Source organism: Narcine bancroftii, chromosome 1 (assembly GCF_036971445.1).
Source record: "Narcine bancroftii isolate sNarBan1 chromosome 1, sNarBan1.hap1, whole genome shotgun sequence".
NCBI lineage: Eukaryota > Metazoa > Chordata > Chondrichthyes > Torpediniformes > Narcinidae > Narcine > Narcine bancroftii.
Window position 1 is genome coordinate 43369652 of NC_091469.1, and position 13382 is coordinate 43383033.

Below are 13382 nucleotides of genomic sequence, written 5' to 3' on the forward strand. Positions count from 1 at the left end.
ATGGATGCTGCCTGATCTGCTGAGTTTCTCCACTTTTCTAGCATGGTTTGCCTTGACTGATCCATGATTTGGAAGAAGGTGTTCAAGCAACAGTAATTTTAAAGGTGAAACAATGCTCATTGGGTCTATTTAAACTCCCCTCTATAATTCCATCTGAAGAACAGGAACTATGATAATGGTCCTCTTTTGTAGACAATATGAAAATAGGTGGAGGAGTAGGTAGTGTAAAGGAAACAGGTGGTTGCAGAGGACTGATTAGGAGAATGGGCAGAGAAGTGGCAAATAAAATGTTGGAAAATATACAGCATGCACTTTAGAAGAAAATATAACTGACTTCTTTAAAAGGGAGAAGTTTGAAAATACCCATATTCAAAGGGACCTAGAAGTACTCGTGCAGGATAGCCTGAAGGTTAACTTGAATGATGAGATAGGTGATGTTGAAGAGGGCAAATGCAATTCTAGCTTTCATTTAAAGATATATAGAATATCAATGCAAGGTTGTGATGTTGAGCCTTTACAATGCACTGGTGAGACCTCACTTGGAGTAATGTGAGCAAATTTGAGCTCTTCCTTTAAGAAACGTATTAGGGGTGTAGGTTATAGACCACCTCATGTGGAGAGGGAACTGGAGGAACAAATTTGTAAGGAAATAGCAGATATTTGTAGTAAGCACCGGGTTGTGATTGTGGGAGATTTTAACTTTCCACACATTGACTGGGATGCCCATACTATAAATGAGCTGGATGGTTTAGAGTCTGTTCAATGTGTGCAGGATAGTTTTCTACCTCAATTTGTTAAGGTACCATCTAGAGAAGGAGCAGTGTTGGATCTGCTATTAGGAAATTAGATAGGTCAGGTGATGGAAGTTTGTGTTGGGGAGCACTTTTGGTCCAGTGATCACAATACTATTGGTTTCAAAATAATTATGGAGAAAGATAGGTCTGGCCCCAGGGTTGAGATTTTTGATTGGAGAAAGGCTAATTTTGAGATGAGAATGGATTTTGAAGGTGTAAACTGGGATAAACTGTTTTATGGGAAGGATGTAGAAGGAAAATAGAGGGCATTCAAAGGTGAAAGTTTAAGGGTACAGAGACAGTACATTCCAGTTTGGATGAAAGGAAAGGTTAAAAGTTTTAGGGAGCCTTGGTTTTCAAGGGTTATTGGAAGTATGATTCCAAAAAAGAGAGAGATATACAAAACGTATAGACAGCATGAAGTAAATGAGGTGCTAGAGGAATATAAAGAATGTAAAAAGAATCTTAAGAAGGAAATTAGAAAGGTTAAGAAGAGATAGGAGGTTGCTTTGTCAAATAAGATGAAAATAAATCCAAAGGGTTTCTACAGATATATAAGGAGCACAAGGATAGTGAGGGAGAAAATTGGTCCCCAAGAGGATGAGAGCAGATGGCTATGTGTGGAGCCAAAAGAAATGGGGGAGATTTTGAACAGTTTTTTATTTCAGTATTTACTAAGGAGAAGGATATTGATCTGTGTAAAGGGAAATAAGTAGGGAAGTTATGGAAATGATGATGATTAAAGAAGAGGAAGTACTGGCGCTTCTAAGATAAATAAAAGTGGATAAGTCTCCAGGTCATGACAATATTTTACCTAGGTCCTTGAAGGAGGTTAGTGTAGAAATAATAAGGCCTTGGACAGAGATATTTAAAATGTCATTAGTAACGGGAATGGTGCCGGGGGATGAGAGGGTAGCTCATATGGTTCCATAGTTTAAAAAATATGCTTGGAGTAAATCCAGTAATGATAGGCCTGTAAGTTTGATGTCAGTGATGGGTAAGTTCATGGAAAGTGTTCTTAGAGATGATATATATAAATATTTGGATAGGCAGGGTTTGATTAGGAACAGTCAACATGAATATGTGATTGGAAGATCATGTTTGACAAACCTTAACAAATATTTTGAGGAGGTTACTAGGAAAGTTGGAGGGTAAGGCATTGGATGTTGTATATATGGACTTTAGTAAGGCCCTTGATAAGGTTCCTCAGGGAAGGTTCGTTAGGAAGGTTCAGTCATTGGGTATTAACATTGAAGTAGTAAAATGAATTCAACAATGGTTAAATGGGAGATGCCAGAGAGTAGCAGTAGTTAACTGTAAGATTGGAAGCTGGTGACTAGTGGTGTGCCTCAGGGTTTAGTAGTGCATCCATTACTATTTGTCATATACATTAATGGTCTAGAAGATGGGGTGATAAATTGGATTAGTAAGTATGCTGTTACGGGTTATATATAATATATAAATATGTTTAAAAGAGAGAGATTGTGAGGGGTTTAGTGTAAGTCACTTCACATCTCATTTAAAATTCAAGAGCTTTGCTGAAGCTAGACATGCAGGCACCAGTGGCTTTGCAAAAGACAATAGAACTGCTTTGGAAGGAACTTCAAAAGCAGGTGCAAATGAAGAAGTCTGGGCTCAAGTGCTGATAGGGATCTTTCAAGGATTGGATTTGGAGCCTTGGGAGGGGTTCTGGTTTTTACAAAGAGAGAGAGAGAGAGAGGAAAGAAGGAACAGGATTCTTCTCTTAGAAAGGGAGAGAAGTCAGTTCTACAGTGGATTTTGAGGCTGCAACATGGCAAACTGGCAGGCTTGTTGAAAACCTCATTTTGAAGACAGGTTATAAGTTCTGAGTTCAGCCTGTTGAAAACTCTTGTAGTCCTTACAAGAAGAAATGGCTGGCTAGTGTTTCTCCGGAAATAAGGGAAACAAGAGGAACTCTGTGGTGACCTGGAAGAAGAGGTTATCATTTGGAAAACCCATGATGGGGCAAGTTTCTTCGGGAAGACACTGAAGTAGCTGTTCGGACTAAATCAGTTTGTGTGTGTCCAGCGAGCAACAAATATCTCTCTGAAGCCAACAAGAACCTTCCTGAGTGGTAACCATTTACCTTTAGGCACCAGAGCCTGGTGAAAATTCATAAATCTTAAATTCTGTGCACAATATAAGAATTGCCTGATACCGGTGAACTGGAAGAAGTGAATGACTGGACTATTAAAGCGAATAACTTTGCTGAATATATACACATTACATATACAGTTACTGAGAATTAGAAGGGCTCTGGCACAGGGGCTGCCCCTGAGGCTCAGAATGGAAGGAGGGATAAGAACAGGGTAATTGTGGTTGGGGACTCACTTGTCAGAGGGACAGATAGGAGGTTTGTTGGACGAGATTGGGGATCCAGGGATGTCTCTGATCGAGTTCACAGAATTCTGCAAGGGGAAGGTGAGCAGCCAGAAGTCGTGGTCCATGTGGTGACCAATAACTTAGTTAGAAGTGGGGATGAGGTCCTGAAACAGGAATACATAGAATTAGGCAGGAAGTTTAAAAAAAATAGACCTCTAAGGTAGTAATCTCTGGATTGCTGCCGGTGCCACACGCTAGAGAGGGTAGTAATAGTAGGATGTGGAGGATGAATGTGTGGCTAAAGAGCTGGTGCAGGGGGCAGGGGCTAAGATTTTTGGATCATTGGGATCTCTTCTGGGGAAAGTCGGACCTGTACAAAAGGGACAGACTCCACTTGAACTGGAGGGGGACCAATATCCTGGGAAGCAGATTTGCTGGAGCTGTGGGGGAGGGTTTAAACTAGTTTGGCAGGGTGGTGGGGAGCAGAGTTTGCGAGCAGTGTCTAGGGTGCGTGGGCACCTAGTTAAGAATGATAAAGATAACAAAGGAAGGATGGAGGTTAAGGTAAAAGGTAGAAAAGGGAATATATGTGAGGGTAATTCTCTGAAATGCATGTACTTTAATGCAAGAAGCATAGTGAACAAGGTAGATGAGCTTAGAGCATGGATTGGCACTTGGAATCATGATGTTGTGGCAATTAGTGAGACCTGATTACAGGAAGGACAGGACTGCCAACTAAATATTCCAGAATACAAATGTTTTAGATGTGATAGAACAGGGGGTTTTAAAAAAAAAGGGGGAGGAGTTGCTCTGCTTGTTAAGGAAGACATTACTGCCGTGAGGTGGCAGGATGGTTTGGAGGGATCGTCCAGTGAGGCTGTTTGGGTGGAATTGAGGGGTGGGAGGAGGCATGAGGGCACTAATAGGAGTGTATTATAGACCACCAAATGGGCCAAGAAAATTGGAAGAACAAATTTGTAAGGAGATAGCATATATGTGTAATAAACATAAGGTAGTGGTCATGGGAGATTTTAACTTCCCTCACATTGATTGGGATATCCATACAGAAAGAGGGCTGGATGGGCTAGAGTTTGTCAAATGTGTACAAGATAGTTTTCTTAATCAATACATAGAGGAACCAACTAGGGACAGTGTAATACTGGATCTCCTGTTAGGGAACGAGATAGGTCAGGTGTCTGAGGTTAATGTTGGAGAACAAATTGGGTCTAGTGATCACAACTCTATTAGTTTTAGGGTAGTTTTAGGGAAGAGCAAAGAAGGACCAAAAGTTGAGGTTCTGGATTAGAGAAAAGCAAATTTTGAAGGAATAAGAATGGATTTGGGGAGTATTGAGTGGGACATGATTTTTTCAGGAAAGGATGTAAATGAAAAATGGAGAATATTCAAAGAAGAAATTTTGAGAGTACAGAGTAGATATGTCCCAGTGAGGATCAAAGGAAAGGCTGGAAGTCATAGGGAGCCTTAGTTTTCGACGAATATTAGAAATTTGGTTAGGAGAAAGAGGGAGGTGTACAAGAGTTATAAACAGCAGGGTGCTGAGAAATTGAAAGAGGACTATAAGGAATGTAGAAAAAATCTTAAGAAAGAAATTAGAAAGGCCAAAAAGAGGCACGAAGAGGCTCTGGCAGGCAGTGTAAGAATAAATCCAAAGGGTTTCTATAGGTAAATTAAAAATAAAAGATTAGTGAGGGATAGAATTGGACCCCTTGTAGATAGGGAGGGTAGGCTATGTGAAAAGTCAGAGGAGATGGGGGAAATTTTAAATGATTTCTTTTCCTCGGTATTCACTAGGGAAAAAAAATATTGTACCAGTTGAAGTAAAGAAAAATAGTGGGGAGGTCATGAATCATGTAAGGATAACCGAGGAGGTAGTGATGGCAGTGTTACAAAAGATAAAGGTGGACAAATCTCCGGGTCCGGGGAATGTATTCCCAAGGACACTCAGGGAGGCTAGTGGACAGATACTGGGGCCATTAACAGAGATATTTAGGATGTCACTGGTCATGGGGGTAGTGCCAGAGGATTGGAGGGTGGCCCATGTTTTTCCGCTGTTTAAGAAAGGGTCCAAATGTAAGCCTGGAAATTATAGACCTGTGAGTCTGATGTCTGTGGTGGGTAAGTTGATGGAAAGTTTTCTGAGGGATGGCATTTACAAATATTTGGAAGAACAGGGATTTATACTTATAGAGTTTTTCGAGGGGGTTACAAAAAAGATTGATGAAGGGAAAGCTGTGGATGTTGTCTATTTAGCTTTTGACAAAGTTCCCCACAGGAGGTTAGGAAAAAAGGTAGAGGCATTAGGTATAAATAAGGAGGTAGTGAAATGGATTCAGCAATGGTTGGATTGGAGGTGTCAGAGAGTAGTGGTCGAAAATTGTTTGTCAAATTGGAGGCCGGTGACTAGTGGAATTCCTCAGGGATCAGTCCTATGTCCACTATTGTTTGTTATATATATTAACGATCTGGAAGAAGGGGTAGTGAATTGGATAAGTAAATTTGCAGATGATACAAAGATTGGTGGTATTGTGGACAGTGAGGAAGATTACCGTAGCTTAAAAAGAGATATAGGAAAGCTAGAGGAGTGGGCTGAGAAATGGCTGATGGAATTTAATACGGATAAGTGTGAAGTGTTGCATTTTGGAAAGGCAAATCTAAATAGGTCATATACATTGAATGGTAGACAATTGAGGAGTGCAGAGCAACAAAGGGATTTAGGAGTTATGGTAAATAGTACCCTCAAAGTTGATACTCCGGTAGATAGAGTGGTGAAGAAGGCATTTGGAATGTTGGTCTTCATAAATCAGAGTATTGAATTCAGAATTGGGATGTTATGATGAAATTGTACAAAGCATTGGTGAGGCCAAGTTTGGAATACTGTGTGCAGTTTTGGTCACCAAATTATAGGAAGGATATAAACAAAATAGAGAGAGTACAGAGAAGGTTCACGAGAATGTTGACAGGATGTCAGGGTTTGAATTACACAGAAAGGTTGAGCAACCTGGGGATTTTTTCTCTGGAGTGTAGAAGATTGAGGGGGGATTTGATGGAGGTGTTCAAGATTTTAAAAGGGACAGAGAGAGTCAACGTGGATAGGCTTTTTTCAATTAAGAGTGGGGGATATTCAAACCAGAGGTCATGGTTTGAGATTGAAGGGAGAAAATTATAAGGGGAACTTGAGGGGAAATTTCTTCACGCAAAGGGTGGTTGGGATGTGGAATAAGCTTCCGGCGGAGGTGGTTAAAGCAGGGACGTTATTTACATTTAAGGAAAGACTGGATAATTACATGGAGGGGAGAGGATTGGAGGGGTATGGACCAGGTGCTGGTCAGTGGGACTAGGAGGGTGGGGATTTGTTCCAGCATGGACTAGTAGGGCCAAACTGGCCTGTTCTGTGCTGTATATGGTTATATGGTTATAAGGGGGTTACGTTAAAATAGTAATGTTAAAGATTGATCCTGGTTTTATGTTTAAACAAAATTGTTTAAGTAACCATTTGTCTTGGTGAATTTCTATCGCTGCTGAGTTTTTGAGTCCTCTGGGCTCATAACAAAGCGGATGATACCAAGATAGGTAGAGCTCTGAATAGTGAAGAAGGGTTTCAAAGCTTGCAGAAGGATTTAAGCTATTTAGAAGAGTGGACTGAAAGATGGGAGATGGAGTTTAATGCAGGTAAGTGTGAGGTGTTACATTTTGGTAGGGCTAATCAAAATAGGACACACATGGTGAATGGTAGGACTTTGAAGAGTGCAGTAGAACAGAGGGATCTAGGAATAATGGTACATAGTTCCCTGAAGGTTAAGTCATATGTGGATAGGGTGGTAAAGAAAGCTTATGGTATGTTTGCCTTTATAAATCAAAGCATTGTATAAGAGCTGGGATGCTGTTAAAATTGTACAAGGCATTGATAAAGCCAAACTTGGAGTATTGTGTACAGTTTTGGTCATCAAAGTAGAGGAAAGATATCAACAAATTGGAGAGAGTGCAGAGAAGATTTACTGGAATCTTGCCAGGGTTACAGGGTCTAAGTTATAGGGAAAGGTTAAATAAGTTAGGTCTTTATTCTTTGGAGCAATAGAAGGTTGAGAGGGGATTTGATCGAGTATTTAAAATTATTAGGGGTATAGATAGAGTTGACGTGGAGAGGCTTTTTCCTTTAAGAAAGGGGGAGATACAAACAAGAGGACATGAGTTGAGAGTTAGGGGGGTAAAAGGCTTAGAGGAAACATGAGGGAGTGCAGTGGGTATGTGGAATGAGCTTCCAGATGAAGTGGCGGAGACAGGCTCGATATTAACATTTAAAGGAGAAGCTGGATATGTATATTGGCAGGAAAGGAATGGAGGGTTGCTGGTTGAGTGTAAGTCAGTGGCATTAGGTGGGAGAAAGTGTTCGGCATGGACTAGAAGGGTCAAGTTGGCTTGTTTCTATGCTGTAATTGTTATGTGGTTATATTGTAAATTGGGCAGCATGGACTTGTGGGCCAAAATGGCCTGTTACCATGCTGTATGTCTAAATTTTAAAATTAAAAAAAGGATGTACTTACATTGGAGAGGGTTCAAAGGATGTTCACTAGGATGATTCTGGGAATGAAAGGGTTATATGAGGAGCATTGGACAGCTTTTGGCCTGTGTTCATTGGAATGTAGGAAAATAGGTGGGTGGGGGGGGTGGTGGATCTCATTGAAACATTTCAAATGTTGAAAAGTGTGGATAAAGTAGATGTAGAAAAATTGTTTCACATGGTGGGAGAGTCCAGGACAAGCGGGCACAACTTTACGATTGAAGGATGGCCGTTTAGAACAGAATACTTAGAAATTTCTTCAGCCAGTCTGTGGAATTTGTTGCCACAGGTGGTTGTGGAGGCCAGATTATTGGGTGTATTTAAGGCAGAGATTTAAATTAAACATGCAGCACGGTAACAGGCCATTTCGGTCCCTCAACTCTTTGCTGCCCAATTTACACCCAATTAAGCTCCACCCCCGGTACATTTTAAACAATGGGAGGAAATCGGAACCCCGGGGAAAACCCACGTAGATATGGGGAGAGCGAACAAACTCCTTACAGACAGCGCAAGATTTGAAACCCTGTTCTGGTTTCTGGCATTGTAAAGGTGTTGCACTAACTGTTACAGCAACTGTGTTGCCCTAAATTCTTGATTAGCCAAGGCATCAAAGGTTATGGGGAGAAGGGGCAGTGGAACTGAGTGGGAAAATGGATCAGTTCATGATTAAATGATGGAGCATATTCGATGAGCTTAAGAGCCTATTTGTGCTCCTGTCTTTTATGTTCTTATAACTAAATTCAATCCTGATTCCAGTGCTGACTGAATAGAGTTTGCATGTTCTCCCTGCCCCCATTCAAGGTGCTTCAGTTTCATGCACATGCCAAAAATGTACTCATTAGAAGGTCAATTGTCCCAAGTGTGTAAGTGAGAGGCAGAATCAAGTACAAGCAGGGGAAAGGATGATGATGTTGAGTAGAAGTAACAGGCAAAAAATTCTGGATGGCCATTAGCAGCTTTCTATATCATTGAAGTATGAATTAGGGATTGGGGGAAAAATTGAGATAAGAGTCTTGCTGGATAAGACATGAAACACAAAAATCTACACAAGCAGAAGAATTCAGGAGGTCTTGCAGCATCCATAAGAAGTAAAGATACTTTACAGAGTTTTCATGTAATTTGAAGGGCTCAGGATTGAAACATTGGGAATATACCTTTATCTCCTATGGACACTGCGAGACCTGGTGAGTTTCTCCAGCACTTTTGTGCTTTTGACAGAAAGCTTGACAGGAACCTAATCCTATTTCATTCCATAAGTGACACACGTTGAGCTAAACCTTGCAGCTGGGGAGGATATCATAATCCTGGACATCCATATCTGCAGAAAATGTTCAACTCAGATCTGCTGAGCTGAATTTCTCAGGTGCAGGCAGTGAATGGTGTTATGAGTATTGGATGACTCACTCAGACAGGTTTTCAAATTCTCCAGCCTCAGAGGAAAGAGTCATCAAATCCAAAAATATTTTTGTTTTAACTATTAATACTGACTGTCTTTATTCAGCTGATATTTTTTTCAGCTAACTTTTCTTTGTGTACGAGCTGTTTGTATGTGGTTAATGTGAGATAAAAGTGTACAGAGCCTGCTCAAGTGCAATCTTCAGTTGTCCAATTGGGTAAGTAAATGCAGAAGGGTAATAATAATTGTATTTTGTTTTACAGGCACCAAAATATGTTAAACCAAGCCCTATTCCGGAGGAAGGTATGATTGCAGTCATGTTTTCATTAAATTGACCTTGTATGCAAATGTATGTTCTGTTTGAATATATACATTTTTGGAGCAGACAACTGGCACATTTTGACTTTGATTCTAAACTTGAAACAGAAAGTATCAAATTAAAGGTTAGCAGAGGAAAGTAGTAGCGAAGTAAAAGAACATCCATGATCTTAATGAACGCAGAGCAGGAATGAAGGGTCATGCATCCCCCCCCCCCTCTTGTTTCATTACATCTGTATGCAACCTGGATTTTACATGACATGACCTATTTCAACTGGTAAATCAGGTGCAAATACTAGAATGCTTTTAAGTTGATATTATAATTTAACAGATTTAATACTCTCCCCTTCAACTCCACAGAACTTCCCCCCACCTTTCCCTTTCATTTCCTGCACCCTGGATAACCCCCTTCAGCTCCCCAAACTCCATGCCCCCCGCTCTTCCCTTCAACTACCTGGACCCTGGCTCCCTCCTTTCCCTTCAATTCCTCTGACCTCCCCAGACCTCCCCCCCTTTCCTTTCAATTCTCCTGACACCCCACTCCCCTTTAATTCCCCCTTCCAGTCCACTGCCCTGCCTCTCAACTCTCCCTCCCCTCCCCTTCCACTTCCCAGGATCCTCTCTTCTTTCAGTTCCCAGAATGTTGAGGCTACTCGTAATATTGATGAGATAGGGCACCAGGATGTTGCTGGAATGATGGACTTGGCTGCTATTCTCTCTCCCACAATCCCCTCCTTTGGCTTCACTGATAGCCAGGTACATTTGGAATTGATAATTTTACACTAGTTTCTTTTCTCTCTGCAGTGAACAAATGGCATTTCCTCAACAAATAATCATCATATGATGGAACGTATTTTGTTTCACTTTTGCAAATAAACTGAAATGACTGGAAGCAGAAATTCCTTAAATTCATCTAAAGTACATTTCTCAATGGTGCAGAGTATGGAATCATCAAAAAGAGGCATTGAATGACAATCAGCCAGGACTTATTGTTTAATGATCAAAAGTTGAACTCACGCAAGCCAAGAGATGAATTGACCAGAACTGAATTAATAAAGGATCAACATATTGTTTTAGTTCTTCCAAACTGTTAGTCGTTTTGCATTTTCTTAAGATTCAATTTGCAGATTAAAAAAATGACCTCTGGTTCATTTTTCATTAACCTCATCAAAAGCTGCACAGTGTCTTTTGGGTCCAATGCAGTTACTTAAATACAGTTTAAGGAATGATTTATAAATAGGCACCCTCAGAATTTTCATGGTCAGAAAACATCAGAAATGCATATGCATTGTTTGTAATTTAATGCCAAATGGTAAAATCAGTACCCAAGAATTGTGGGTATTTTTGTTTTTCATTAAATCCCCAAATAGCCATGTGGGCAGTAATCAACTGAGAAGACTCTTAAAATCTCTTTAGAGATTTCCACCCTCTACCTGGCCCTGATCTTTAAAATATATATTTTACTGCAAAAGGCCCGAGACGTTCACTGTGTGCAGAAGCATAGATAATACTGAGTTAATTGCTGTCATAGTTCTCTTCAGATTTTCATTTCCATTGAAATCAGTATCAACTAAAATTTAGACCTGCGTAACAGGCAATTGACCCAATCTCATTGTACATTAACCCCAATGTCAGAATTATTCCCACAGTCTAGGAAGAGAGAGGATATAAAAATAGAAGTGTTTTAATTTGATGTTACCTTGCCTTAAATCAGTCTGCCTGAGCACATCTCTTGTTTAATGGATTTAATTTTTGTAAATGCCACATTCTATAATCATCAAAGATCACCCTGAAAGCATTTTTTTCAATTGTCTAAATTTGCATTTTTCATAATTTTGCGGAAGAAAAACTAGCTGATTCTTTAAGTTTTGGTTATTGATTTATAGGAAGTGATTCCTTCTCCTCAAGCCATATATCCATGAAATAATTCTGGACCCATGGTTTCACTTAATACTCTCAGAGATTATATTCATTGAGAATGACAACAAATATAAGATTTTCAGATGATATTAAGGTGCCCAATCATTGAGAATCTGATGATTCATCACTCTTAATGGGTCACTTCTGTGACAACCAGCTGCTCTTGCTTTTTTTTCCTCTTTACTGCATTTGTGTCGGGATATCTTATGGAGTAATCAATCATCGAACGATCAGGCATAATGAGTAGGATGGATTGACCAATTACTAATGCATAAAAGTGGGAATGTAAAATATAAATCAGTATAGCAATATCAAAATTTTGGAAAAGAGTCCAGCTTTTGCCTGGAATGGGAAAGGTTTGAGGCATCTTGGTTTTGGGCTTGAGATTTTGTTTCACCATTCAAGTGGCGTCAGGACACAATTGGCATCATATCCCTGTCGTAGTAAGAAAATCTATGGTTTGGGGTTTTTGGTGCTGATGGAATGGGGGGGGGGAGGGGTGGTTAATAAAGGCATCATTCCTACAAATTCTCACTCCAGAATCATGGGCATAAATGTCAAAAGTTCCTGTTTTTGGGACGAAGATCATCTACAGTAATTTGATTCAGATTTTGGTCCTGGCTCCTGGGCAAACCAACGCATGGATGGGCTCTGGAGGCTTCCTGTTCTCCTTCTATAGTGGTGGAATTAAGAAATAATATCTGAAATGCTTGCATGAATTTTAAAATAAGTTATGGTGACTGTCAAAGATGGAATTTCTTGACTAATCTTTGTTTTAGAAAAGAAACAACATCAATTTGATCCTTCACATGTTGTAGTGACCTGCCAGGTTTGTATTTCAATACTGTGACTAGTGTTTCCCATTGGTATAATTACCATGTCAGGAGCTCTTAAAAGTGTCATCACCCTGCCTCAGCAGAAACCAAAATGTCATTGTGATCAGGTGCAATAAGCTCATGGCTGGCAAGTATCATTCCCCTCAAAGGGAACTGCTGCTTCAAGTACTGACATGGATTCAATGCAACTCGGGATGACAAGTCAAAGACTTGAGCAAGAAACAATGATTTCTGCAGCACTTTACTAATCTACACAATAAGCACACAACTTCATTGTGTCTGCATTAAATAAATATAAATTTTATTAAAAAGACCCACATCTCAGCATTATCGGGAATGATATAATAAACAGCTTTCAAATAACTTTCCGCATAAGTACATTACTTACAGTATTTATAATCAGCCTTATTTATCTTTATTTCAACATACCCAATTTCAGTAAAAGAGCAAAGCTAAAGTAAAATACAGAATATAATGAAATGCACACCAAAATGGACTTTTAGTGTCAAATTCAACTAAGTATCTTACACTTGATTATCCATTAACCTCTAGCTTCAGAAGTGAACAATATATACTGCTGTGCGTCAATCAAACTGAAATTAAATTCAAGTAATGTCAACACCACTCCAAAGCTTCTTCAAGTATGGCTAGCATAAACCCAATAACCGACACGCACACTTCACAGACATCACTACTGTAGCTGGGCCCTGTACAAGTGGCACACGTTCATTCACTCGTATGAGACACTAATCCAAACCCCTCCCCACCATCAAAATAGTAAATCTCAATTCTGCTTTTCTTTCCTTTTGTCAGCTCAGTGCATTCATCATTCAAATTCTCAAAGAAAAAAAAACTATTATATACTTTCTTGCTCAGAATTAAAAATGAAACCATTATTTCACAAATGTTCAATGTAGAAACATCAAGTACAGATATCCCACTATACATGTAAAATCCAAGTAGGGATCAAACAAAATGAAGGTATCCCTGAAAAATAAAACAAATGTTGGTATTAAAACACAGGTGATGTATTGGCAAAAGGAGAATATAAGAGTTATAATATCCCTGATCGTCTTGTAGAATAAAAGTTGGAGTTTCAAGCTATCAAGTATCAAAATGAAAAAAAAAGTTTATATCACCAAGACTATTTTAAATTAAACAATGATGGTGTACAAAACACTATTGACTACTGAAAC

At 39.6% G+C, this 13382-nt stretch overlaps 1 protein-coding gene across 8 annotated transcripts in view; it reads left to right on the forward strand.

Moving 5' to 3' along the window:
- LOC138757559 (inorganic pyrophosphatase 2, mitochondrial-like) overlaps positions 1-10517 on the forward strand; it is a 62923-nt gene extending 52406 nt beyond the window's left edge. For all 8 annotated transcript variants that reach the window (XM_069925120.1, XM_069925130.1, XM_069925162.1 and 5 more), the window contains 2 exons: positions 9376-9415; positions 10235-10517. In XM_069925120.1, the coding sequence (XP_069781221.1) occupies positions 9376-9415; positions 10235-10263 (69 nt within the window). In that variant the 3' untranslated portion in view covers positions 10264-10517. The remainder of the gene's footprint in view (positions 1-9375; positions 9416-10234) is intronic.
- The last annotated feature ends 2865 nt before the right edge of the window (positions 10518-13382 follow it).